General features: G+C 45.5%; 1 protein-coding gene across 1 annotated transcript; it reads right to left on the reverse strand.

The window, feature by feature from the left end:
• Positions 1-291: 291 nt before the first annotated feature.
• On the reverse strand, positions 292-27217 carry CACNG7 (calcium voltage-gated channel auxiliary subunit gamma 7). Its single transcript, XM_061589733.1, has 5 exons — positions 27022-27217; positions 24144-24248; positions 13648-13788; positions 8839-8984; positions 292-549 (listed from the first exon to the last, which is right to left on the reverse strand). Exons 1-5 carry the CDS (start codon positions 27215-27217, stop codon positions 292-294), a joined length of 846 nt encoding a protein of 281 aa, XP_061445717.1.
• Positions 27218-27818: the final 601 nt, after the last annotated feature.

The following is a 27818-nucleotide window of genomic DNA, read 5'->3' on the forward strand; positions in this document are numbered from 1 at the left end:
GTGGCCTTTTCAATTTGGTAGCAAAGTTTCCCTGGGAAGCAAGGAACAGTTTCCAAGTGGGGGTACAGGGGTGGTGAGGGGGGACACTGACAATCTCAAAAGTTGGTTGAATGGTTCCCACCAGCCAGAGAGAGAAAGAGAGGGCGTTTTTAGCAGAGCAGGTGGTAAAGAGTCTTTAGAGAAGAGAAGACAACCCACACTGGTAGGGAAATCTCCTAGGCAGGTGGGGGTCAGACGACAGAGTCTGCAAGCGAAGGCTGGCCTCCTGGTCCAGCATGTTCTCTAGTGCGTCTAGCAAGGTGAGGTGGATATGTGCATATGTTCGGGGTACTTGATGGCTGGTGGGTAGTTCTGAGTCATCTGGATGGAAACGTCGCTGGAGATGTCAGATGGGCTGCGTCCACGGTGCCACACCTCAGGATGCAAGAACTGGCCTGAGTAGTCAGAACAATCGCTCAGGCGTGGCCGATAGAAGGCTGGGTGAGGGCGGTACATTTCTTCCTCAGCGTAGCGTTTGGTGAAGAGGTAGACAGACATTACGCCTGCACCCTGCAGAGTGGTGACACACACAGAGAGAAAAAGGATCAAGAGAGGCCACTTAGGGGCAACCTTATTGTCTCACAAGTTACGATGGTGCGGTGTAGTGATTAGCGTGCAAGAGCCAGATCAGCTTAATTGTGTGCCTGAATTTGCTGTTGTGTGATTGAATCCCACCTAAAAATAACAAGTTTAGAAGCACTCCTAGACAGAAATCCCCTCAAGCACATGAAGTGTAAGTGCCTCATTGCTACATGTGAGAAAGAGACTGAGTCAGGCGGTGTGAGTTACAGATAGATCTAACTGCAAATGCTTCTACTGCAATGGTATCTGTGTTCTCAGCATCACTAGTCAGCATCTTTAGGCAGCTGCAGGAGCCCTACCATCCTGGCAGGGCCCACTGGCAGTTCCTGTCTGCCCAACCCCTGCTTCAACCCCTCCCCACCCCAGTGTTCAGCATCAGATGACTACCACTTTAATTTCCCACAATGCTTTGGGGGAATTCTACCACAGGCAGCATGATAGGAAACTAAAAGGCAGCTACCAGGCACCAATCAGGAAGCTCACTAGCATAGAAGGGGAGCTGCCAAAGGGCATGCTGAGGGCTCCCTCAAGCCTGGAACTCACCCTGTGTGTGCTTGTGAAATCAGCACTGAACCTTCCCATATACCGTCTCTCCATTAAACTATAAAAACTGCCTTGCTTGCTCAGATCATGCAGCCACCTAATATCCTCTTTTCAACATCTGCCAAGGTGATGCAACTAGGAAACTCGCAAGCAGGCAACAAGGGTGATATCTATCCCCTGTTGCTAATCCCCAGTAGCTGGAACGTAGAGATATACTGCCTTTGTATATGATGGTTCCATTTACCTATCATGGCTAACTGCCTATCAGTTGTACTCACTGTATTATTTTTATTCTGTCATTAGCTGCACTGAGTGCATTAGCATGCTGAACGCTTGCAGGATATAAATTTAGTAATAAATAAATAAAGTCAATACAATACACCATCGCTGATTGCCATTTTGACAAAGCTCTCTGTGAATTTGTGTAAATCCTTTTTTAAAAAAAAGATAATCTCGGCTACTGTCCACGACCACATTGTATGCTAGTAAGTTCTATAATTTATCTATGCATCACCATCACATTGTCATGACATTATATGGGGACTTGTTGTCCAAACTAGACACAATACAGGAGATCTGTGAAAAGGATCTAGTATCTTTAAGATCAAAGCAGCTGCAGGGAGGATCAGATTGGGACCACACCACTGGAAGGGTGGGGGCAGCCCTGTAGCCAGCCTTCCTTGTTAGGTGAGGCAGCCACATTTCTAGGTGGGGCACGGGGGGGGGGAAAGAGAGGTGAGCAGCACCAGTCAATCCCCTCCCCCTCACTAGTGGAGAGGATGTGAGGGCCAGGCCAGGGGAAGGCAATGACCTTCCCCCGACTCCTCCTCTATCCAAAGATTGTGTTAATTTACATAAATGAACTTTAATCTGTGGAAGTGTCTCACCCTTTGCCCAGGAATGCCAGGCTCAAAAGCTTGACTTTGCCTATAGCTACAGTCCTCTTTCACCTGTGGTCTCTCTCTGTGTTCTGATTCTTCATGAACTGAACTACTTTGGTAAAGACAGTGAGCTCCTGAATTTGGCTTTGATGCTGCATTAGGTATCTCAGTTTTAGATTCCATCTGAAAACCAAACTTGTCCATACTACAAGTTTAGGGAAGGGCAGAGAGAAAATAAATACTATAGGGTGCGTTTGTTAACTCCTCCTTGAGAGCCCCTCCTTCTGGTCTTGCTCCTGTCCTTTAGATTTTGCTTCCTGTTGGACAATCAAAGGAAATGTTTTAACTGGCTGCTGTATGAATTAAGCAATTGGAAACTAATTGTGGAAAGCAATTGGGATTTTTTTTTACTGGTTGTTGGGTTAATGTTTCTGTTCAGAAACCCTGAAAAGGCCTCATGCTGAGAGGCCACATAGTGGGAAAATCAGAAATTAGTCTTGAGTTACAGCCTAGGAGTCCAGCCAGCCATCTAGCTAACTGTAGGGTACACAGCAGTATTTCTATTCCTCTGGGGCTGTTACATCCTTTGCCATCAAGTAATCAAAGAAAAAATAGCCACCATGATTGTGAGTATAGTGAGTGCTTTAAAACAATAAAGGGTAGCCACTTTTTCAGATCACTTTTTCTCTTTATTTCACCCTTTAGAAATAAGCACCCAATCCTGCTCTACTCATTATAATAACTGCCGAATAAACAAATTCTTACTTCTTACTGCAGGCAACCAAACTTCCTTCTCTCCTAATATAATGCATTGTTTATGTTGTTCATTATAGTGCACATTTTCCCTTAATATATGCATTTTTGTAAAATTGATTGGAGAACTGCACTGCAAAATTCAGGTAAGTGCAAATTTTTAACGATGGCTGTATTTTGATTCTCATATTGTTTTGGAAAGTGCAAATTTGATAGATTTGGCTTTAAATGTGAATGAATTTCTCCCCATTCACTACTGAGAGAGAAGGCAAGGACCATATAGGGAGTAAGGAGGAGCATGAAAGGTAGGCAGACATATATCTATGTGTCTTTCTGCCCCGTGGTTCTTTGCTCTATTTATCTCCTCAGTGAGAAATAAAAAAAAGCACATAGGGGAAGAGGCACATAAATATTAAAAAAAAGATATTCTCATTGTCTGGATGTTTCATTTCCTGGTTCACACTGAGGTTATTTTCATACGTCTCCCGAGATGAAAGTGCGAGCTGCCCATAGAAATCAATGGACAAATCCAAAAGTTGAATGTAGTTGGAATTGGGCACTATTGTGTTCACCACCCACCGTACCCCCAACAAAACCCAGAAAGGTAGCAGCAAATAGGATAATTTCTGCTCTTTCTAATTCAATTCTTATTTAGTGTGAAACATTTTAAAATACCCTGCTAATGGAAATGCCAAAGCAAATACAGTTCATATTGCAGATTGGAAAGGGCTGTAGAAGGGAGGGAGACATTTTTTAATATGCTGCTGAGCTCACTCCTTAATCACAGAATCATAGAATAGTAGAGTTGGAAGGGGCCTATAAGGCCATCAATGCAGGAATCTAAATCAAAGCATTCCCGACAGATGGCTGTCCAGCTGCCTCTTGAATGCCTCCAGTGTCGGAGAGCCCACTACCTCTCTAGGTAATTGGTTCCATTGCCGTATGGCTCTAACAGTTAGGAAGTTTTTCCTGATGTCCAGTCGAAATCTGGCTTCCTGCAGCTTGAGCCCATTATTCTGTGTCCTGCACTATGGGACAATCGAGAAGAGATCCTGGCCCTCCTGCGTGTGATAACCTTTCATGTACTTGAAGAGTGCTATCATATCTTCCCTCAGTCTTCTCTTCTCAAGGCTAAACATGCCCAGTTCTTTCAGTCTCTCCTCACAGGGCTTTGTTTCTAGTCCCCTTGTCATCCTTGTTGCCCTCCTCTGAACCTGTTCCAGTTTGTCTGCATCCTTTTTGAAGTGCAGAGACCAGAACTGGATGCACTATTCAAGATGAGGCCTAACCAGTGCTGAATAGAGGGGAACTAATACTTCACATGATTTGGAAATTATACTTCTGTTAATGCAGCCTAATATAGCATTTGCCTTTTTTGCAGCCACATCACACTATTGGCTCATATTCAGCTTGTGATCAACAACAATTCCAAGATCCTTCTCACATGTCGTATTACTGAGCCAAGTATCTCCCATCTTATAACTATGCATTTGGTTTCTTTTTCCTAAGTGTAGAACTCTGTATTTATCCCTTTTGAATTTCATTCTGTTGTTTTCAGCCCAATGCTCCAGCCTATCAAGGTCCCTTTTAATTTTGTTTCTGTCTTCCATGGTATTAGCTGTGCCCCCCAATTTTGTATCATCTGCAGATTTGATAAGCATGCTCTGTACCTCCTCATCCAAGTCATTAATTTATTAATTTATTAATTTATGCATTACATTTATACCCTGCCTTTCTTTTCTTGATAGAAACCCAAGGCAGCTTACATATGGTTCCTAGCTGGTCTCCCATCCAGGCACTGACCAGACCTGACCCTGCTTTAAAATGTTGAAGAGCACTGGGTCCAGGACTGGGCCCTGTGGTACCCCACTTGTTACTTCCGCCCAGTTTGAGAAGGAACCATTGATAAGCACTCTTTGAGTACGATTCTGGAGCCAACTGTGGATCCACCTGATAGTTGTTCCATCCAGCCCACATTTAGCTAGCTTGCTAATCAGAATATCATGGGGCACTTTTTCAGAAGCTTTGCTGAAGTCAAGATATATTATGTACACAGCATTCCCACAGTCTACAAGGGAGGTTACTCGATCAAAAAATTAGATAAGATTAGTTTGGCAGGATTTGTTCCTCATAAATCCATGTTGGCTCCTAGTAATCACTGCATTGTTTTCAAGGTGCTTACAGACTGACTGCTTTATAATCTGTTCCAGAGTTTTTCCAGGGATTGATGTTAGGCTGACTGGTCTGTAGTCCCCGGGTTCCTCCTTTTTGCCCTTTTTGAAGATAGGGACAACATTAGCTCTCCTCCAGTCATCCGGCACTTCACCAGTCCTCCATGATTTCACAAAGATAATAGACAGCAGTTCTGAGAGTTCTTCAGCCAGTTCCTTCAATTCTATAGGATGCAGTTTATCAGGGCTTGCTGATTTGAACTCGTTCAAAGTGATTAGGTATTCCTTGACCGTTTGTCTATCAATCTCAAGCTCTAATCCTGCCCCTTCTACTTAATGTTTGTCACAGACAAGGTTGTTTCCAACTAAATTCTACTTAGAGTAGAACCACTAAAATGAATGGACCTAAGTTAGCCGTGTCCATGCATTTCAGTGGGTTGACCCTGAATATGACTAACGCTGGATGCAAATCCTCATTTCCAAGGCGGTTTGTTTTGACAGGGAGATTTTGCTGGTCTCAGAGAGGTTTTTTTCCTTCTAAAATCCTGCAGTTTTGCAAGCTAATAAAATACCTGTTCAGGAAATGCTTTGGCTGTAATGCAGCCCTCAAGTACTATTCACACAGAATTCTGCAGGCCAAGCTTTAAATGGTTTACAACAATCCTACAGTGTTGTTCAGAGACAGACCTCGTACTGTCGCTTGGTTAGGGTAAACATGAGACAGTAGCTTACAACAAAGCTGCAGTGTTAGCCATTGCTTTTATTTCAATGTTGCAGGGTGGCTTGAGAGAATAGTAATCACCAACCCTGTTCACTGTTTCACCCCTAGTGCAGGTTGAAAGACTATGCTACAAGTAAAGGAGAAATTCGATTTGATTTGTATTTTAATGGAAACCTACCTAACTTGTGCTTCCTGAAACAGCATGTGAACTAACGCACAGCTATCCTTCAAAGGTCACTTTTTAAAAAAATGTTGTGATATAGTTCTCTAACCAAAAACGTGTGTACAAAAATGTGTACAATAAGGGAAAGTATGCAAAAAAATGCATATATTAGTGAAAACTACATGAAAAGATGCTTTTATGGTTTTAGGTTCTGTTTTTGTTTTATAGTTTTATTGATATATGGTTTGTTTTTTAAACTCTACACCACTTAGAGATTTTGGAAATATTAAGTGATATATAAATGCTTTTAAATGAATAAATAAGGGGAAATTACTTGCCAAAAATGTGTATATTTAGGAGAAATGTGCACTAAAATGCTGACAATTTTTTGTGATGATTTTTAAAAATAATAACAGTTGCCCACTGATGTGGTAATGTGGCACACTGAACTTAAACTTGGAAAACAAGATCTGTCCATCCCTAGTTAAGATAGGGGTATGTTACAGGAGCAATGTTAGTACTGCAGGTCAAAGCAAGTCTAGCACCAGCAGTCAGTCAGATTGGGCATGGGCCTGAGGGCCTCTGGGGCTCAGAAGGCCCCTGCCTAAATCTATAGGCTAGGACTGGGAAGGTGGAGCTCCACGATCCACGCCAGTGTTGAGTCATCTGGGGTAAGGGGTTGATGTGTGCCGCAAATCACGCCCTGAAACCCAATTCACCGCTGCCACAGATCACAGGGCAGGGGCTCCGCCTCCCAGAAACTGCCCCCTTACAGCCACCTCAGGCTTAAATAGGCCCAGCTGCCCTGCCTCCTGCGCTGCTATGTCAGTGTGTGTGAAGGCATGTGCACGCAGCACGCTAACATGCTGACATGACCATGCAGGAGGCAGGGAGGCTGGGCCTATTTAAGCCTGTGCTGGCTGCATGGAGGAGGGTTGGTGCCCAAGGGCCCCTCACACCTGCTACTGGCCCTGGGTCTGAGATTGGTTTGGATTCTCAGTTAAAAATTAAATTGCAGCAAAAGTCAATATACTATTGTGCAGACCCCAATCTCTGAATGGCGAGAGACTTCCAGGGTTACTGTGCTTAGAGACCAAGCCAACCTCTCCATCTGCTTTCAGTTCACATCCTTTTCTTAGGGTAGAGACACACCTACTGTTTTGCTGGTTCCAGTGCATCTCCACCTCTCTTTTCTGAAAACGGGGGCACATGATGCTAGTCAAACCCTGCCCCCTTTTAGTGTAAAACCTGGTGGGAGCAGCTCAAGTGCATTTTTTAAAAAAAAATCAGCTTCAAATAGATTTTGCAACTGAGCAGCAGATCAACTCATTGCTCTTCCAGGTTTGGCCAATGGAAACGCTTTGCTGTAGGTTACTAGTGTGCTCACTGCCTTAGACTAACTCTAAACACACACAGAGAAACTACTTCCTGGGTGAGCAAGGTGGATGGGGAGGATCACTCCTGCAAGATTTTCTGTGTCAAAAGGACTTCTCTGGACCACATTCTTATACATGCAGATTGATCCATCCATAGAACAAAGAGCCTGGCCAGAACGATTAACTTATCAATGGAACTTGTTTGACCACTGGAGCAGGTTTCTTTGCTACTCCACCTGCACAGATTCCACATCAGCGGCTATAAAGGGTGCCCACAGACATAATCCATACTAACCCCCAATCCTATAACCAGAGCGCTTTTTTTGGTAAAAAATGGGGCAACAGTACTCATATCTTGATGAAAGTGCTATGGGGTGCCAGCACAAAATAGCTCCCATGGGCAACAAAAAAAGAGGTGCCAGTACTCCGTACTATTGAGCACCATCACAAAAAGGCTCTGCCTATAACAATACTTAAATTGCCTCCTCAAACCTCCAGCCAGGCAAATCAAGCATAAAGTTGCATGTGGAAACCTGCCTCATGCACCACTGAACATACATGCAGACTGGCTGCATTTTTAGATGTTCAAAGACTTGACGAGAAAAAAACGGGGGAATTTTACAGATGACCTAACATCCAGATTAGAGCAAGGACTCTCATCTTTGATGCTAATTTTTTTCCAGCCCCCCTCAGCCACAGGTAACACATGGAACATTTTGCTATGGGGCTCCATTTGTTTCTTTTGATAGCAAACTCAGGCAGTGAGTGTGAACAGGATTGTAACCAAAACAGAGCCACTGTGAAACAAGAGGGAGGTATCATCATGCAGAAGTAAAAAATAAGTTTTCAGAAGTAAAAAATAAAATAAATAAAATAATATTGGTGGCAGCTGAGAGAGTCAGAAATGGAACACAGAATAGGGGTGTGGGAGGCTGCGATGTCCTGCTTAGAGGGTATGGCTGGCAGAGGGATGGAAGGACCGGTCAATTTCAGTTCTCTCAGTTTCTCATTTTTCCAGTCTTAAATTCAGTTCTCTATATTCCTGCAGCCATTTGTGGGTTTTTTTAAAACCATCATGAAAATTCACCAACATTTTAGTGTAAATTTGTCCTAATAAACATATTTTTGTATGCTGTTTTGACTAATGTACACATTTTTGCAAGCAATTGTTGCTAATATAATGCATTTTTGTATGTTATTTTCACCAATGTATTCATTTTATGCCCACTTTACCCTAATATATGGATCTCAAAATTTAGATAAACTGTGTTTCAGTTCTCATATTATTTTGGTAAGTGTGGATCGATTTGCCTTTAAATGTGAACTGCATCAAATTTCTTCCCCATCCTAAGCAGAAATCTTGAAGAGGAGCACACTTTTTAGGAGGGATGAAAGACGCTGGTCCCACTTGTTACAATCCTAACATGGATATTGTTGACAATAGTGGCTGCTCTTTCTGCCTGCTGGCTTTAAAGCCCTTGAAGACCAGCAACAGCGAACTTGCCTCACCCCCTAGCTCAAATTTAGATCTGCCATTCAAGGTAGGGATGGGGAGGAAGTTGTGTAGCGCAGGTGCAAGTGCAGTGCATGCTGGAAAGTGGAAAGGTACCTCTTTTAGCAAGAAGGAAGAAGCAGCAAAGGCAAAAGACCATCCATAGCGGTATTGGAAGTACTGCTCTGAGCCACTGGGACGGTTCATCACTTCATCATTGATGCTGGAGATGTATAGGACCAAGCCCACCACCAGGGACAGCCCTGCAAAAAGAGCGCAGACGGAGAGAGAAGGAAGAGGCTGTTATTTTTACTCTTGCCAGGGTATGAGGGGAGCTGTTCATAAAGGCTTCACTTGCCATGTGGAGAAGGGCCTTGGCTCAGTGGTAGAGCACCTGCTTTGCATGCAGAAGGCCTCCGCTTCAATCCTCGGCATCTCCAGGTAGGCTGGGAGAGACGCCTGCCTGAAACCCTAGAAAGCCACTGCCAATCAATTCAGACAATACTGAGCTGGATGGCCTAATGGTCTGACTCAATATAAGGCAGCTTCCTGTGTTCATATATTGTACCACAACTGGTCCCACTCTCTCCCTTTTGGGCAAGAAAAGATCTTTCATGTTTAGCCCAATTTAGAGATGCCACAGTATCTGGCCACAGAGGTGCATCACGATTCTTCCCCTACCCCAACTGTATGGAAGTTTGTCTCTATTGTAACAGCGTCTCCAAATTTCAGTCTGTTAATTTTGTCCTATAGAAATCAGTGAGAGCTACTGCAAATCAAGCCCGCTCCCATCTACATAATTGCACCTCTTCACCTGCATAGCTTCACCCAGCATTCCATTTCTTAGTCAAGATAGCATGTGACAACGATAAGGAATGCAGGCCATCTATACGACCGGTGCTCAGATGCAGCTGGCTCAGTGGTGTATTGCCTATTTATGACACTCTTCTTTTTCCTAATCAGGGCCGAGTGGTGCACTGATGATGGCTGATGATGAAATTACTTCTCTCAGTACTGTCTCAACCTTAGAAGGCCAACCTGGACTCATTGCTCTCTGAGATCCATTCTTCCCTCACCGTCATGCAACCGGAGCCATTTCTTTTCAGCCCCACATGCTAGGCCCCATTGCCTTGGCTTCCATAGCCTCTCTGTCTTCCACCCCTCCAAATGACTGGTAAAACACACTTGTCCTCCCGGGCTTTTGGTGGTACTGATTAGACTCCCCAAGGGTTTGGAATCTGGAGAGTGTTAAGTCTGCTGCTATATTTTTAACTGTATTTGCTGCTACTCCCTCCTCCCCTAATGTTTTAAACTGTTGTTTTACTGATGGGTTATATTTGTACCTGTATTTTTTTGCTGACCATATGGTCGTAATAAAAACTATCTATCTATCTACCTGTATTTTATAGATTTGTTTGTAAACTCGCTCTGGGATTCCTTTGAAGGGTGGTTTTGGAGTGCAGGAAATAAAGGCAGCGCACCATCTGCTGCTCCTTCCTCCAGTCCCTTTCCCCAGATTCCAGCATGGGGAGAGGGCCTAGGGTTGCCTGCTTGCTTTGCTCTACTTTCCCCTCCCTTCTTCCTCCCCCTCCTGCTGAGGACTGCAATGGCAGCAAAATAGTCAGAGAGAGGAAGTAGAAGGAACAAAATGGATTTTCATCGTAAATCGGAAAGCAGTTTTACGCTTCAGTCGTGCTCTGGCACTTCTGTCACACTTGAGCTGGAGCATGACGGAAGTGGAGGACAGATGCGGCAGGATGCAGCTCTTTCTGCTCTGCTTCACTCACTGCTCCCTGTCCTCCACTGTCCCCACTCCCATGCTGGCAAGGGAGCCAAAGGGCTTGGTGGTAATGCCAGCTCTCTTGCCTATTGCACAGATGGCTGGTAACCCCTGGAGCTGGTAATCCCTGCAGTGGGTAGGGGCAAGTAATGGGAGGCAGAGCTGGAGTGAGTGGGTCACTGGCAGTAGAGGCAACTTGGGCTGCATACACACCATACCTTTGAAGCACATTCAAAGCACATTTTCTCCCAAGAGAATCCTGGGAATTGTAGTTTACTCCTCACAGAGCTACCAATGCCCAGCATCCTTAATAAACAACAGGTCCAAAGATTCTTTGGGGTGGGGTGAATGTGCTTTAAAGATATGGCGTGTCCTCCTCCCTTGCAAAAATACAATGGGCACTTAAAGGAATTCTCAGATGAGTATCAGAGGAGAAAATTTGGACACCCAGAAATTTCACATTTGTAAGAGTCAGCTTCAAATACCTAGATATACCTGCAATTTTTCAGTTCTGCTTTTACCAAGAGAGATGGACAGAAGAGACTCCAGGGAATCTCTGAATGATGAGAAATGTATGAATATGATTCTGGGGAGTGTGGGGCATGGGACTGCTGGACTGTAGCTTTGCATTTTGGGTGCAGAAAAATAATAATGGTAGGGCTCTACCCCACCTTGCCCTAGTGACCAGCCTCCCCGGCTTCTGACAGTAAGCCGTGGTGGTAGGCAGAGAAAGGGAGTGACCTGGGAAGGTTTGCCCACCTTTCCCAGCTCCTTTCTAAATGCTTCTTCAGAGTCCTCGAAAACAGCATTGTTGAAATTGTTGCTACTGCTAGGTAAGTGGGCAGCAGGAGGAGCACCCTGGAAGGGCCGTAGCTCAGTGGCTGAGCACATGCTTTGCATGCAGAAGGTCCCAGGTTTAAACTCCAACATGTCCAAGTAGGGCTGGGAATGATTCTTGTCTGAAACCCTGGAAAGCCACTGCCAGTCCCTGTGGATAGTACTGAGGGAGATGGGGGTGAGGACCATGTAGCCCTCCAGATGTTGTTGACTAAACCTCCCATCATCCCTAACATTTGGCCATGCTGGCTGGGGCTCATGGGCGTTGGAGTCCAACAATATCTAAACAACTACAGGTTCCCCAGCCCTGTACTAGATGGACCAATGGTCTGGTTTGATAGAAGGCAGTTTCCCATGTTCCCAAACTCACTTGATACTGATGATGACAGTGGCAGCACTGCCTTTCTGAGTCAAAGTGAGGGGCCCGGTTTGGAGCAGTGTAGCCAATGTGATACTCTCCAGATGTTTGGACTACAACTCCCATCATCCCTGACCATCGGACATGCTGAATGGGGGCTGATGGGAGCTGTAGTCTAAATCATCTAGAAGACGCCATGTTGACTACCCCGGGCCAAGTGTCCCCTGGAAAGATGCAGAAAGGGGCATTCAAGGCAATGCCCCTTGCCCTATGCACTGGCTGACAAGTGAGAGTGGGAGGTCCGAAGGAAGCAGCTAGTACTTTTCTTATATCTATGGAACCTGCAGAGGATGCAAGGAGTTAACAGGGGGCAGCATCAGGATTGCTGGGAGCAGGGGGGACAGGGAAGAAGAAAGCGCTGTAGCTCTCGTCTTTCAAATATCCTATCAAGCTGAAAGGCTAATCGCTGAGAGTCATAGGGTTACATCCAACATAAGAAGATGAGCACATAAGAAGAGCCCTGTTGGATTAGGCCAATGGCCCATCAAGCCCAGCTTCCTGTTCTCACAATGGCCCTCCAGATGTCTATGGGAAGCTCACACGAGGACCTGAACACAACAGAAACTCTCCCCACTTGTGATTCCCAGCAAGTGGCATTCTGAAGCATAGTGCTTCTGGCAGTGGAAGGAGAACGTTGTGGCTAATAGCCATTGTCCTTCTTTGAAAGGAAGAAGTCCTATCTGCAGAAGGGGTTTTGCTCTAGCAGAGGCCTCTGTTAATGAGAGGAGGTGACGTGATTGTCACTGATTCTCCCTCCTCCCTGCAGCTCCCTTTGCCACCTCCAATGCTATTCTGGAGAGTCCCCCAATCCTCCAGAGCAGATTTTCAGGGAACACTGGGACAGCTACTGGGAGATGGAGGAATGGTCAAAAATTGCTTTCCCATCCCCCTCTGTTAGTGGAAGGGCAACACTGGAAGCTACCTATAGTGTGTATGTAGACATGTATGTAACCTAGGCAGAATTTAAAAACAGTGTCCCTCCAAAAAAAAAATTACAGTTGTATTTTGAGCAATCTTAGACTTAGGATACTACACTTGGGCTGCTACACTAAACGTGTCAAACGTTCATTCCAGACTCTAGATCAGGCCATGCTGGCTGGGGGTGACGGGACTCATAGTCCAAGATATCTGGAGGGCACCAGGTTTCATGGGCCCCGACCAGCATTCCTCAGGGGCATGGTCTTCCAATGATGGCAGCCCCGAGGAGGAGATGGTTCCATTCCCTGGTCTGTCCCACGTGGAGCTGCAGTCACCAGAGATTACATCTCCTCCTGCGAACCCTGAGGAGTCACCTCTGCCACCAGACTCCAAAGACTGGACCAAAGATTCCTTGGAGGGCTGAGAGAGCTCTGTGGAGACATCCCCAGAGCTTGAAACCCCAGAGCCTAGAAGAAGAAGTCAATGGCTGCAGAAGAAGGCACCAACCCTTTAATTGGCCAGATGCAGCATTCAGAGGGTGGAGCCTCTAGACAATGAGCATAAGGACCTGCTATTTGCTTCAGGACACTGCTGAGACTACTCCTATGTTCTGCCTCAGTTGCATGATCACTAACCATGGTCCTGAAGCCCACACCTTGAAACGTCTCTAAGGTACTGATCCTTGCCTTTGACTTGCCTTCCTATCTGCCTGGAACCCTGAGACTATGGATGTCTCCTGTGCTTGGGCCATCATCTATCCTCGATAATGGAAATCCCATGGATCAGGATACTAGGGTGGGAAAGGTGCCCTAGTGATCGTCAGCTCTTAACCCAAGCCACTGTCCCATTACCTTAGGTATGCCCCCCCCAATCTTTCCCTAGTTCATACTAAGAGCTACCATAGGCTATTCTTAGCTGCCCCTACTACCATGGTTAGCATAGACTCCAAGGATAATTTGCCCCCACACCTCACCAGAGAGAATGAAGAATATTCCTGAAACGAAAGCCAGGATGGTCCTCTGGGGGCGGATATGTCCAATGTTGCTAATGACAAATGCTGTGAAGACGAGGAAGAGGCTGACCATGGGGAAAGGGGTGGCTGTGCGGATTGTCTCTGCCAAGAGAGAGAGAGAGAGAGAGGAGAAGAAGAAAGTCAGGTTTTCTGAGGTAAAATTTGAGTCAGTCCTCACTGGAGCTGAGTCCTAGAACCTGTTTTGAATGCTGAAGCTCAGCCTTCTGACGCGTGAAACAACTGTATAGATGGGAGAGCCCCTGAGCATGCTCAAAGACTTTTCTTCCTCATTGTGTAACCATAGGCAGCCTGCATTCTTATAGATGGGGATTTCTAGATGGGCTTAAACTAGCCCCTTTTCTTTTAGAAATGAACCTCCAGCATGCATACCACACTTGAGTGAATTACTTACAAAATCATGTCAGGTTCTCAGCAAATCTTATTCATTTACCTGAGATTCCTAACCTGTCCTGCCTCTAGGGTTTGGGCTTACAGGAAACACAACTGAATACTCCACAGGTAAAATAATTCACATCAAAATCTCTCTGAACTGAGGAATTTAGATTTTAAAAAAAATCCAAATTACACTGAAAACAACCCGCCCCTCCTCACAGATGCAGTAAAATGCTTAATTCTAGAGACCCAGAAACATTTCTAATGTGATTTCTGAGCTTTGGTGAAACGGGTGGGGGTAGTAGAGGTGGAGCAGATGGCAATTGTTTGACTGAGGCAGGACTGGTCCAAAGTGCACAGTACCCTTGAACTTGCACAAAACTGACTTTAAAGGGGCATTTTATTTCAGACCAGTAGGCAGACCAAACATTGTTCACGCTACTATGCAACCTGCCATCTCTTCCCATAGAGCCAAAAATGTCCCTCCCCAGCCCCCCCAAGTCAGAGCTACAGATTAACATTTGCTATGAAGTTCAGTATAGGACTCGGGGATAGTCAATGTGATGGCCTTCATATATTGTTGGACTACAATTCCCATCAGCCCTAGCATGTGCCAAAATTCCTGCTGCTATTAAAGGAGCAAGGCTCTTGCCTTTGCATTTGGTGACCCTGCACACCAATTCACCTAACTTTTAACAGCTCAAAATTTGAGCAAAGGACTCATCCTTGTTTGGATGATGTCATGTTATAAAAAATAAGAGTGCCACTGAATGTATGTAGGGTTCATTGCCCTCCACTTTGCAGAAGAACAGGTTACTCCTATCCATCTCTGGGATTAGAGAAAATGTTACGGTACAGACTACACAACCAGCATCTAGGGCTGGGGCAACAAACGTGATGCTTTCTAGGTGTTGCGGATTGCGGTTCCCATCCTCCCTGGCTATTGGGCCTGCTGGCCTGGGATTGATGGGAGTTAAGAGTCTGCAACATCTAGAGGGCACCATGTTAGGTTTCCCTGATCTGGGGAAAAGAAACATGCTAGGTGATTTAGGGTTGCCAGGTTCTTGGCCTGAGACTGATCCTGTATCATTAAAAGAAGAGAAGGTCAGCCAAGTGCAGGTGTTCTTGCAACCCTGTAATGGGAAAAACCACCAGGTGGAATTCTCCCTTCCCCCTGCACAACTTTTAAAGATACAGAAGACCTCTTGGTTGCCAGGCCCAGCCTCCAAGAGGTCTTCTGTATCTTTAAAAGTTGTGGAGGGAGGAGGGAGAATTCCCCCTTGTGGTTTTTCCCATTACAGGGTTTCATGAACACCTGCACTTGGCTGACCTTCTCTTCTCCTAAAGATACAGGATCAGTCTCAGGCCATGGACCTGGCAACCCTAATGTGATTCCAGGAGAGAGAGGGGGACGGGTGAAGATACACTTCAGACCCTGCTCCAGGGAGATTTTCTCCCTGCCCTGCCCCCACTGGACAATCAGCTATCAACTGTCCAGTGGGAAGGATTCCAGGAAAGGGAGGGTCTCAGGCAAAGACCATCTCAGAGCTTCCTCCACTGGTGGCTGGTGCCCACTGGGACTGGTAGGGAGGAAGGGGGGAAACCAACAGTAGGTGGAGCCAGAGCCAATGGCAGGCAGAGCCACCCCCTCATTGGTTGCAACAAGAAAGAAGGCAGGTGGGGGGGTCCAGCTGAGGGCAGACTGAGGTTGGTAGGGCAGTGCCTCCTTCACCCTAATGGGCCAGCCCCCCACCAGCCTCCTCCAGGTGGACTCTCCACTCCCGACCATTCTATTACAAACTGACCTCAGGAAGCATCCTGACGACTTTTTATATGCTGTTGTTTCGTGCACACAGCCGAATGGGAGACTGCCCCCTTAAAAAAAATTGCCTTCTCTAAAATTTTTACAAAAAATAATTAAATTACAGATTTTTTCCTGCTCCCCCTATTTATTTGTGCCTTTCCCCCCCAAAAAAAATGTTTGGGCTGGCTGTGTGGTTTTAAAATAATGTATACATTTAATAATGTATACTACCTTAGAAGGAATTGTGTCCTGAAAAGTGGGAAATAAATTATTTAAACAAACAAACGATGTGATGACATCAAACTGCAAGCCTCCCCACCCGCTTCACGAGCTGCTATACTAAAACTTAGCATACAGTGATGATGTCATCTCATGCGTTTTGTATTGCCAGATGATACTGCGTAGAAGGGAAGTCTGAGGTACAAAGCTGGTATGTTTGGCTTCTGCCTGTACCATCTAGTTCCAATCAAAGTATGCTGTGGCTTTTTCGTGTGTGGGGGGTTTCTTCACAGCCTTACCCCCACCTCCATATTTCATAGGCATTTTTTGTAGTTGTTGAAAGTATATAGTCCACAATGCAAAGGTGACCGTTTTCTGAATGCTGCATAATTCTGTTGTGAAGATATTTTATTTTCCCCCATAACTGATCTGCTGAGATGAGCAAGTTATGATCTGGCAGATCTCCAGCTCAGTGTAGGTCCCCAACCGTGGCTCAGCCGGAGACACACCAGCATAAGTCTCTCATCCTGGTTCAGCTGGGGCTCAGCCAAAGCCAGCTCAGGTAAGGCTGGTGTTAAATCCCCCAAAAGGGGTATTCCAGGGATGTGGCAGAACCAGGCCGTTGGGGGAGACTTACACTGTATCCTAACTCTGTTCAGCTCAATCACATGACCTGGCAACCTGGAGGAACTTACACCAGCAAAAAGGGTGGTGTAAATCAAGCTCTATTTTGATGGCTTGTTTTCTGCCAGGCTTGAGCCAGCTCAGCCGATAGTAGCCTCGCTCCTGAATGGGGTTTGAATCTGGCAAACTTTATGCCAGTTCATCTTAAGTTGATGTCAATTACAGTGACTTCCTATACTTAGGATTGCTCTTTCAGTTGCTGGCAAATGAGGCTTCCCCTGGATATCATACCCATTCCTGCTGCCAATTTTGGCAAGGAAATGGGATATTGCTTGTATCATCACTAATGATGAGCTGCAGAAGTCTTCTCACTCCCTGCATATTCTGACTGTACCACTTGGTGACCCACTCTGGATTCTGGAAATTCACAATATTTTTTGAGCCGGAATTATAAGAGCTAGGCTATTCCTTCTTTTGTCCAGCAGGGGGCAATGATCTTCATTCTCTCTCTCTCTCTCTCTCTCTCACAGCATTCCTTAGTTCTGTTTCCAAGATTATGCTCGAACTAGAATCGTTTGAGCATTTATTAACTGCATAGTATACCTTCATGGTACAGGGAGCAAGGTGTGGAATCTTGAGAAACTGTGGCACATACACCCCACAGTAGTGTCGTAATCAAAACAGGATTGTCAATTGACCAGACAAGTTATTTCTGCTGTTGTACCTTTAAAAGTAGGTTAAGGTTGCAAGAAATCAGCTCCCATCCTATATTTTATGTGAAGTTCTCTGTTTAAGGTGGCCAGATGCAAAAGAGAGCAGGGCTCCTGTATTCCAGGGCTTCCTCAAAGGTGGAGGAGAAATTCAGTTTGGTTAGGATTTTAATGTGAACCTACCTAATTCTCACTTTCTGAAACAATATGTGAACCAAAACACAGTTATCATCACTTGAAATTCGCTCTTCTCCAAATATTTATGATGCAGCTCTCCAATCAAATAATGTATACAAAAATGTGTGTATTAGGGGAAAGTGTGCATAAAAATTCATATATTTCTGAAAATAGCATGTGAAATGCATTATATCAGGGGAATTTGCTTGCACAAATATATGGAGTGGGCAAAATTGCATAAAAATATGTGCATATTAGGAGACATTTGCATGAAAATGCCGATGAATCGTCCTGAGAACTTTTTTTTAAAATGGCAGCTGATGTGGTAAAGTAGAGAACTGAAGGTTGGAAAAATGAGAAATGGAGGGAAACCAAAACTGACAGATTCATCTGTCCTTAGCCCTGTGGCTGTAATAATTGTAGAGGAAAGGGAATTTCAGCAAGTGTAAGCTTGCATGGCAAGAGAAACCTGTTGAAATCCCCTCTTCTACACAACTATGAAAGGCTCAGGAGTCCTGCCCTGTTTTTCACCTGACCAGCTTAGCTCCTATTGATTTGAGGGAGTTAAAAGTTCTCTTCCCTACCCCAGTTCTGTCATCAATGGACAGACATGAGCCCACAGGGAACTGCTCTTTATATAGAGAGAGTGATTGCTGGTAATAAAGAAAAAGTCCTCTGTGTATAGGGGTTCTGGAGTCGGAGTGGGGTGGGGTGGAGGGTTAATTGGAGGGAGTGCTGTTCCTCCTAGTCCCCACGATGTTGCCATCTAAACCTCAAAGATCTAGGGCAACCTTTGCCAACCTGGTACCCTCCAGATGTTTTGGACAACTCCCATCAGCCCCAAACCGTGCACTAGGTTGGCAAAATTTGTTCTAGGGGAAAGAACATGGTGTCAGATGCACCTGCTACGTATGGTGAGCTGCCAGATGCTACACACCTTAGGCCCCAAATATCTGAAAGGCCGCCTCAATCCTTGCAGACCCTCTTGGATGCTGAGATCAGCAGAGGGGGCTCTTTTGGTAGTTCTGTCACCCTCAGAAGCTCAGGGTGGTGGTGGCCTGGGAGAGGGCATTCTCTGTGGCAGCCCCTAAGTTGTGGAACTCCCTCCCCACAGAGGTGCATCTGGCAACTTCCCTGTACAATTTTTGGCAAATGCTGAAGATGCATCTCTTTGCCCTGGCCTTTGACACCTGAGATGTATATTTTTAGGACCCATCCTATTTTTTGTGATCTTGTGATTTTAGGTTGTTTTTAACTGTTTATAATTGGGTATTTTAAAACTGTTGTAACCCACTGTGGGGCCTTTGAATGAAGGGCAGGTAATAAACAACAACAATAACAATAACAATAAATACAGAACACATACACACACTGTCCCAAGCAGTCAGCATAAATGAATAAACAACACTAAATTCCTGGAAAGCCACACCATATATGTGGCTGGCTGCATCTGGTTCGGTTGTGCAAAGTGGAGGTAACCAATGTCCAATGTATTTACTCATTTTTAAAGATGGAATAGTGGGATTTCTTCCGCAAAGATGCCCTGCAGTCCTCGCTCTTAACAGCTAGTTAAATATTCACAGGATGTTTGGCAGGAAAAAGGTGCTCCTGTCAACTAGCTTTTAGACGACAGAGCCATGGCAGTCACTGCCCTCCGCAGACTCCCATAGGACTGGGCTGCTAATGCTCCCTTAGAAGGCAGTTCTGTTGAAACCAGCATAGGAAGTTACTTGCAAGTTAAGAAGGGAGTGTGAGAACTAGGGTATGTGTAACAAGTCCTCTACAGCCTTTTCCAAAGCTAACCATTGTAATGGAACAGAGTCACCAGGGGGAGCTCCTATAGCTACAGATACAGCCTACCTGCACCTTAGCCTGGAGTTTAGACCATAAACATCATCATCACTTATGGAATTTGCTCCCGCGAGAGGCAGTGATGGTCACCAACCTGGATGGCTTTAAAAGAGGATTAGACAAACTCATAGATGGTAAGGCTATCTATGGCTATGAGCCAAAATGGCTATGTTCTATCTCCACTGTTGGAGGCAGCGTGCCAGTTGCCAGGAATTACAAACAGAGGGCGTTGCTGTTGCGCTCAGGTCCTGCTTGCAGGCTTCCCATAGACATCTGGTTGGCCAGGAAGCTGCATTAGATGGGCCATTGGCCTGATCCAGCAGGGCTCTTACGTTCTTAACAATGACAGCAACAACATAACAACAACCATGTAGATTCCTTCAAGTGTTTAAAGCACTCCAAGGATGTTGTTATTGCAGTAATTGTAGTAATTCCTTCCAAGTGTTCAAAGCTCTTCAAAGATGTCATGACTGAACTATGGGTAGAAACACACTCACTGTTCTGCTGATTTCAGTGCGTCTCCACCTCTCCCTCCTGAAAATGGGGGCATACAACACTAGTCAAGCCCTGCCCTTTTTTACTGTAAAACCTGATGGGAGCAGTTTGAGTGCAGTTTTTTTTTAATTCTGCTTCAAAGAGATTTCACAACTGATCAGCAGATCAACCCATTCCCCTTCCAGGTGTGGCCAATGGAAATACTTTGCTATAGGTGACTAGTGTGTTTACAGCCTGTCTTGGCTGTTGTGAATGGAACTCATACTTGTTTGCTCCCTTCTTACCCTCTGTTGTTATATAATCAAATTGGTTCCTTCTTCGCTGTCTAGTTTCTGGTAACGTCAGTTTTCTGTGACTTCCCAGTCGGGCGAAATTGGTTACTGCACATCACATTTTGCCTCCAAGCCAGAACTGGAAACCAAGGTTTGAAACGTTTCTAGTTCTGCTTTGGAGGTAGTTATCATACTTTACCTGGTTTGGATATGACAGTAAACCATAGTTACCCTGAGCCAAGAAGGAAAGGAGGGAATCGGAGCACAAAAGCATGGAGCCCATTCACGATGGCCTTGGCTGTGAAAGCTTGAACTGGGCCATTGTCTTAGTATAACAACTCTGCAGTGGAGGGTATTATGACAATATGCATCTTTGAGGTGGGGAGCTGAGGCTGAAATAATGGTGGTTTGACCAAGACCACCAACGAGCCCATGAACAGCTAAGGTGAGGTTTGAACTGAGACTTCACAGCTAACACCCCTAGTCTGTAATCTTATGCACACCTACTTGGAAAAAAGTTTTATTGAACAAAGGGAGACTTCCAAGGAAACACAAATAAGGCTGGGCTGCTCCCAATCTCTGTTGCACTCAGAGCAAGAGGCAGCTAAGACACATTGTCCACAGATACATATGTTTCAACAGTTCTTATTTACCAGGCCCTAATGTTGGTTCCTTTCCCAAGAAAATAAACTCCTCCAATTTTCTCCTTACCACATAGCCGGTGTTACAGTTTGGGTTACAATGTTGGATTTGGGCTAGGAAGACCCAGATTCAAAACTCTAAGCCATGAAGCTCACTGGGCAACCCTGAGTCAGTCTCTATTTGCCATCTAACCTACCTCACAGGGTTGTTGTGAGGATAAATGTAGGGGAGGAGAAACACAGAGTAATGGAGCAGTCTGTTTCCAGTTCATTTCACTGTCACATGTGTTGTCTCACAAGTTTTTTTTAGTCTCATTTCAACAAATGATTTAAAAAAAAAATCTGCTGAGGTTTACATAGTGTAAAGCTTATTTTCTCTCAAATTTCACATTTCTAGCAGTTTTATCTGTCAAAATAGCATTCCTAAATGGACTTTATCTCAAAATACATATTTTTAAATCTATTGTCTATCAAAATACACATTTATGTAATCTCTGTCAAAATAACATGTGCTGATAACATTTCTTTTAGCCAAGAGCTGCATTGCAATATTTGGAGAACTGTTAAATCTGATGGATAGCTATGTTCTGATCCATGCATTATTCCAGGAAGTGTCGATCAGGTCAGTTGTACTGGAATTCACAAAGACTGAATTCCTCCAGCAATCCTAACCCTTTCTTGGAGAAAAGTTGGGATATAAATAAATACTCTTTGGAGGGAAATGGATTGTTAACATTTCACTAGCACAAGTGGCTGGTGTTGTCATCCTTCGAGGTTCAGCTCCTGTTCAGTGCCTCCAGAAGTTAAATCTCTGAGTAGGTCAGTGGATGCATCTCCTCTCTAGAGCACACGTAAATAAATGCCTCTGCATGGTCATTAAAGCACCATGGGTGATATTCAACTAAGTCCTACTCAGAGAAGACCCACTAAAATTAATGAACCTAAGTTAGTCAAGTCCATTAACTTCAATGGATCTGCTCTGAGCAGGACTAGAGTTGAACACCATCCCATGACTGTCACACACTGTAATTGCCAACTGCAGTTATTCTGAACTGCTGCTGACATATTACAAGGCAATCTAAGGGCTTATCCAAACGGAGCGGGATAATCCATGGTTTCCATATTCGGTTTGTCATCTGATAGTCCTCACTTTTCCTTTTAGTTCGCTCTTTCCCAATTAAAAAAAACCCGCTTTTTTGCACCCGCACACACAGCGGTAAGACCCCTACATTGTTTTTGCTTTTTCCAAGCTCCGCCTCTAAAACCTCCCCCTATCAACCAATTGGTCAGCAAAAAAATTATGTGTGCTCCTCTTCCCCTTTGCAACGAAGCACAATATGGCTGTAAAGGAGTTCTCGCCTCAGAAGGAAAGGCTGCTGGTCAGTTTCATGCCTGCCTTGTCTGTATTTGCCATATTGTGCTTAAATGGATGTATTCTTTTCTGCCTTTATTGATATTTAAGGAGATACACACACTGGCAATTGCACTTATTTCTCCAAAAAAGCAAGAAAGGTGTAACCCCCCCTCCTTCTCCCTTTCCTTCCCAGGAGAATGAAATTGACAAAGCTTTCTGGAGCAGGCTTGAAACCGACCAGAAGCCCTTTTCTAAGTTTGTATTTGCCATATTACACTTAAACCAATGTATGCTTTTCTGATTTGAAGCAAAAACCCCAGCAAGTACCATGAAATTGACAAAGCTTTGGGAGGCAGGCTGAAACCGACCCCCCCCTTTTCTCGCATTGCAAATCTCACCCAGAGCGGCCGCCCAGTTTGCAGACTGGCAAAAAATAAAATGCATCTGCACAGTAGTTGTAGACCCCCCCCAACACCCCACCATTGCAATGATTGGTTCAATTTTCCCAGGCTTATTCTCGCACATGCGCAAAAGTGCAGATACATGATTGGCTGGAATGAGGAGAAGGGGCAAGGGGAAATGCCCAAGAACCGCCCATCAGCTGTAAAGACTGCGGTATTGCATCCTAACTCCTGAAGGCACAGCGGATGATTCCCGATTTTAAAGAGCAAATCGCATTTTTGCTGGTATTGCAAGGAGCGGATTTAACCCGCGAAAATGTGTTACAGCGCGAGTCGTCATTTGGACGACCGAAAAATAATGAACACACATAGCGGGCGTGTCACACATTTTGCAGTCATCTGGATGAGCCCTAAGTGTGCTTGTTTTGTTTCAGTATTATCTTTGACCAAAAGGAACCTTCTTGGTTTTTAAGTCAGTGAAGGCCAAGCTATACAGGAGGGACGAAGAACGTTTTGTGGACCATCAGCACATTTACAAACTTAAGAAATTGTCATGGACACCACATGCACGCACAGCAACAAAGTACACACCACCACCTATTATACTGGCTACAATAGGATGCTTCTTTCAAGCCTAATTTTGGCAAAAGGACAGGACCCTGTGGCTGGTAGGGGAGGCCACTGTGGGCACATGCGTGTCCATGGAATCATATTGGCAACCCTTGCATACAGGAGATAACCAGGTGAAGAGCTTCACTAAATGATCTTTGATTTGTCGCGGGGGGGGGTTAGTACAAACATTGCCCATTTTCAGCTGTGAGCCCAATAAGATCTGCACTAGCAATTGGAATGTCCAGGAGGCTGGGGAAAAGGCCTTACCATCATCACCCCTTCCCCAGCATTTTCCTTGTTGCTGCTGTTGGGTCTCCTCTGCAGGAGAGAAGAGGGAGCCAGCTGTAGGGCATCTCGCCTGGTGAGAAGATCCCTCCCCTCTGAACTGTATTTAAGCCAGGTTGCTGAGGCTCTTTGGAGTGCAGTAAGGCAAGCACCTGGAGTTCTGTTGTCTGTTATCTTAATCTTTTTGTGCTTTGTATGTATTTAAATCTAGATTATTTATTTTGTAATATTGAATTTTTGTGTGTTCCCCACCCAGGCGCTATCTTTCAGCTAAGATTTCTATTTTAATTTCCAATCAGAGAAATGTTTTTGTTTGAATTATATGCTCCAAGCAACTGTGGTTGATGCTTAATGTATCATGTTTAATGATATCACTTGGGCCCACCCCGTGACATCACTTGGGCCTGCCCCGTGACATCACTATGGCCCATCCGCATGACATCACTATGACCTGCCTCCATGACATCACTAGGGCCCACCCCTGAAATCTCAGGCTTTGGGATACTTATGACCTGGCAACGCTGGCATGGCATCATGTCTAGCTTGGCCCCTTGAGAGAGCAGCTCTTAGATTTATTTATTTTTCTTAATACCAAGCAAATAGAAACATATTGACTTACTGAGGATGTTTTCCGTGTTTTCTGTAACGAGGGGCCCCTCGGGGTCAGGGTCAGGCCTAGGCTCCAGGAAGTATTCGGAAGCAACGCAGCTGCCTTTTTTCTGACCTGCCGAAGGAGAAAAAACATCATTCACATGGTCAAAAGTGGGCAATAAAGTGATAGGGAAGAGGCATCTTCTGTGATGGGGGCAAAAAACTGGTTCAGGTGGGATAAAAAACTCATAGGTATTACTGAGATGGGCACAGGCCAGTGAGAGGGCCTACGCAGCCTTTCCCAACCAGTGTGCCACCAGATGCTGTTGGACCACAATTCCCATCTTTCCTGACCATTGGCAATGCTGGCTGAGGTGGATGGGAGTTGTGGTCCAACAACATCTGGAGGCACACTGGTTGGGAAAGGCTGGCCTACAGGGAGAGCCCTGCCACTAGGCAGAGAGGGGCAGTTGTTGGGGGGAGGCAACAGCAGTCCTCGACAGCTGTTCTTATCCTCCTGAGATGGCAACAACAGCATCAGCTTTTTCCCAAAGTATCACAGACAGCACAGTTGGGAAAGGCCTCTGACCAAGTGAGCATCAGAATGTAAGAAGAGTCCTGCTGGATCAGGCCAAAGGCTCATCTAGTCCAGCTTCTTACAGTGGCCAACTGGATGCCTCTGGGAAGCCAAAGAGCAGGCCCTGAAGCCAACAGCACTCTCCTCTCTTGCAGTTTTCAGCAACTGGCATTCAGTGAAAAGAGAAAATGGGCACCATGGCTACCAGCTATTGCTAGCAGGCAGCTCAGGCCACACATTTCAACAGGCAGAGCAGATGGGCATATGTTGCTCTCCTGACCAGGTGCAAAACAATGCCACCACACTGCAGCATTTGTTTGAGTGGGCAGCAAGCAGCAGAGGCAGCCCAGGACATTTTGCTGCCTGAGGCAGACAAGATGCCCCCACGCCACAATATTCCATTCACAGAAACCTCCTGAACTGGCAGCTGAATCTTACTTCAATGTTGGAGATGGGATGGTATCCTCCACTGCACCTGAGGGCAGCTGACTAGCTTAGGGAACATATGGCTGCCCACGTGGCACACGCCAGATGCCTAACATCTTACCCATGCACCCTGCCTCCCATGCCTTGGCTGCCTCATTCTGCCTAATGGTAGAACCAGATCTGCTAGGCAGAGTGGTGAGCAAACAACAGCAGCAGCAGCAGCAAGGTGTTGTTGTTACCCTTTGGAATTCCCTCCTATCAAATATTAGACAAGTGCCATCTCTGTTGTCTTGTCGATGCCTCCTAAGCTTGTTCGTTGTCCTCTGATGTGGTAGAGGGTGTTGTTCTATCATCACTGTTGAAATAAAATTCAGCTGCCAGTCCTGTTGCAGAGGTGTGTGCAGTAGTGTAAGGGCAAATTCAAAAGTGTGGATCCCTTAATGATAGTCACCAAGCCCCCTCATAGCCATGCCCTCTTTTCTACTTTCTCTCATCTCCAAGTCCATACACCCCTACAACAGACATCTCTATGAGCCAGTCAGCATGAAAGGGGAGGCTGTGTTAGCTACTGAGAAGAGTCTTCTCAGTGTCTAATATGTCCCCCCCTTTCATGATCATTGGCTCTAATCAGCATGAAAGGACAAACACACTCCCCTTTCATGATGATTGGCTCATACATAAGAACCTGGCTGGGATCCTGCTTCCCAAAAAGGAAGGGGTCTATGACCCCCGCAACCCCAGACAACTACACTCATTTGTGTGTGTGTGTGCGTGTGCACGCACATACGCACACACAGCTTTGAAGGAGCAAGAACTAGAAAGGGATGGAAAATAGCTTGGAGGGAGGTAAGGAGAATATGAAGACAAGGCACAGTGGCAGGAGAGTTGATGAAAGGGGAACAAAATAGGTAGTGGTCTAAGAAGCAGGACCCTGTGCGGTAAAGAAACAGGCTTTCAGATAAGAGAAACAAAGGCATTAGGGCAGGGGTGGGAAAACCTTTTCATCCTGAGGGCCGCATTCTCTTGAGGGGGTCACATTCCGGTGGTGGGTGGGATCAGAAGCAGAAGTGGGTGGAGCCGTGGCTGTGATTCTTGCCTCTATACAGTATAAATCAGAGGTTTACACATGCATCGCTCCATCCAGGCAAGCGAGAGGCCTCGTTGCCGTTCAAGGACACAGTCAGGGAAAAGCGCTCAAGGAGAGTGTGGAGCAGGATTGGGGGAGGGGTGTGCCTTGGGGAGAGTCCCAAGGGCTGTACAGAGAGGCCTGAGGGGCTGCATTTGGCCCCGAGGCCTGAGGTACCCCACCCCTGCCTTAGGGATTTGAGGGAAGGAGAAAGGAGCGAGAAAAGAACCTCGCCAGGGCCCAGAGACAGGAGAGACTGTGTCCTTGCATGGGGAAAAGTGACCACAGAAGGAAGTTTCAATGGCGGGTGGGTGGGTTGGGAGGACTGTGGGAAAAGAAGGCCAAATGTGTATGTTGGAGGAGTGTGGATGAGTGATGAATCACACATGATAATTTGAAGTATCCAGCCAAGGCTCGAGATTCAGGTCTCTAGTGGTTTTAAATGAAAGGAAGATAGACTTCTAATAAGCAACAGCCCAAGCCTCCTCCTGACTCTAAGGGCAGCTCTAAGCCTACCAGGTACACGCTGGCAGTCTTAATGCCACTCTGCCTTGAATGATAGTTCGAGATTCAGTGGGCAGTTGAATCTCAACTGTTTTATCATTTCAATTAAGGCTATCCCTATAATCTTTTTGAAAGCTGAGCTGCTGTATCACGCCAGAGCTCCTTGGAAGAGCTCTGATCAGAGCCTTGATGTCACAACAGTCTGTTTTGGAGTTACCAGACGTGACAGGATGCGATTTTTGGAGGGGAATCTTGACTTTCCAAGGCTCTTACCGGCAAAGAAGCAAACCCTCCAGAGGCCAGCATGGAGTGCCATGACTATCTCAGTGGTCTGGTTTTGTGGAAAAACAATCCCTTCTTCCATGAACAGCCAGTAGTCAGTACTGACGGCGATGCCCACCAGGAGCAGTCCACACGCTCCAAAAACACTAGACAGCAGGGTCAGGGCACGGCTGCTGCAGTTACTCATCCTAGGTGACAGGGGGAGCCACTGGCCAAATGCAGCGCAAGGACCTGAAATAGGAATAAGCCATAGTCAATCAGAGAAACCAGAGATTTACAAAAATTATCCCCCTAAAAGTCATAATCAGTTTTACCTTGAGCTTTCCCCAGTCAAGTCTATTGATTCTCAGAGACCCCAGGAGTGACTGACTGATAGATTCTTCTTCCAATCACAAGACCTTTGTTTTCGAAGAACATGGGAGTGCTAGTCTAAGCACCATCCTAAACCCTCTCAAAGAACCCTGAGGACCTTCATTCATAATCTGAGGCCCTTGTCAGTGTGCCCCCTCTAAGGAAGGTGTGGAGGGTGGCAACACAAGAACAGGTCTTCTCAGTGGGTGGCTCCCCAATTATGGAATGCTCTTCCCAAGCATGCCTGGCCCCATCACTATGTTTTTAGGCGCCAGGTAAAAACATTTTTATTCATCCAGGCCTTTGGAGCTTAATTCTCTACATATTTTTTGTCAGATAAGGATGAGCTGGATTTTGCTTTTTATGAGCTTTGCATTTTAGGTTGTTTTTATTCCTGTTTTTATATCTGTTTTTAATGCTTGTCAGCCACTTTGAGT

The sequence above is a fragment of the Rhineura floridana genome, chromosome 11 (assembly GCF_030035675.1).
Source record: "Rhineura floridana isolate rRhiFlo1 chromosome 11, rRhiFlo1.hap2, whole genome shotgun sequence".
Classification (NCBI taxonomy): Eukaryota; Metazoa; Chordata; class Lepidosauria; order Squamata; family Rhineuridae; genus Rhineura; species Rhineura floridana.

Bases quoted from the DNA above. Each gene is read 5' to 3' on its own strand.
- CACNG7 (XM_061589733.1), bottom strand. From the start codon at position 27,217: ATGAGTAACTGCAGCAGCCGTGCCCTGACCCTGCTGTCTAGTGTTTTT. The intron at 24,249-27,021 runs GTAAGAGCCTTG...CTCCTTCGGCAG, and splicing joins GAGGGTTTGCTTCTTTGCCG to GTCAGAAAAAAGGCAGCTGC. The intron at 8,985-13,647 runs GTGAGGTGTGGG...CTCTTTTTGCAG, and splicing joins AATATTCTTCATTCTCTCTG to GGCTGTCCCTGGTGGTGGGC.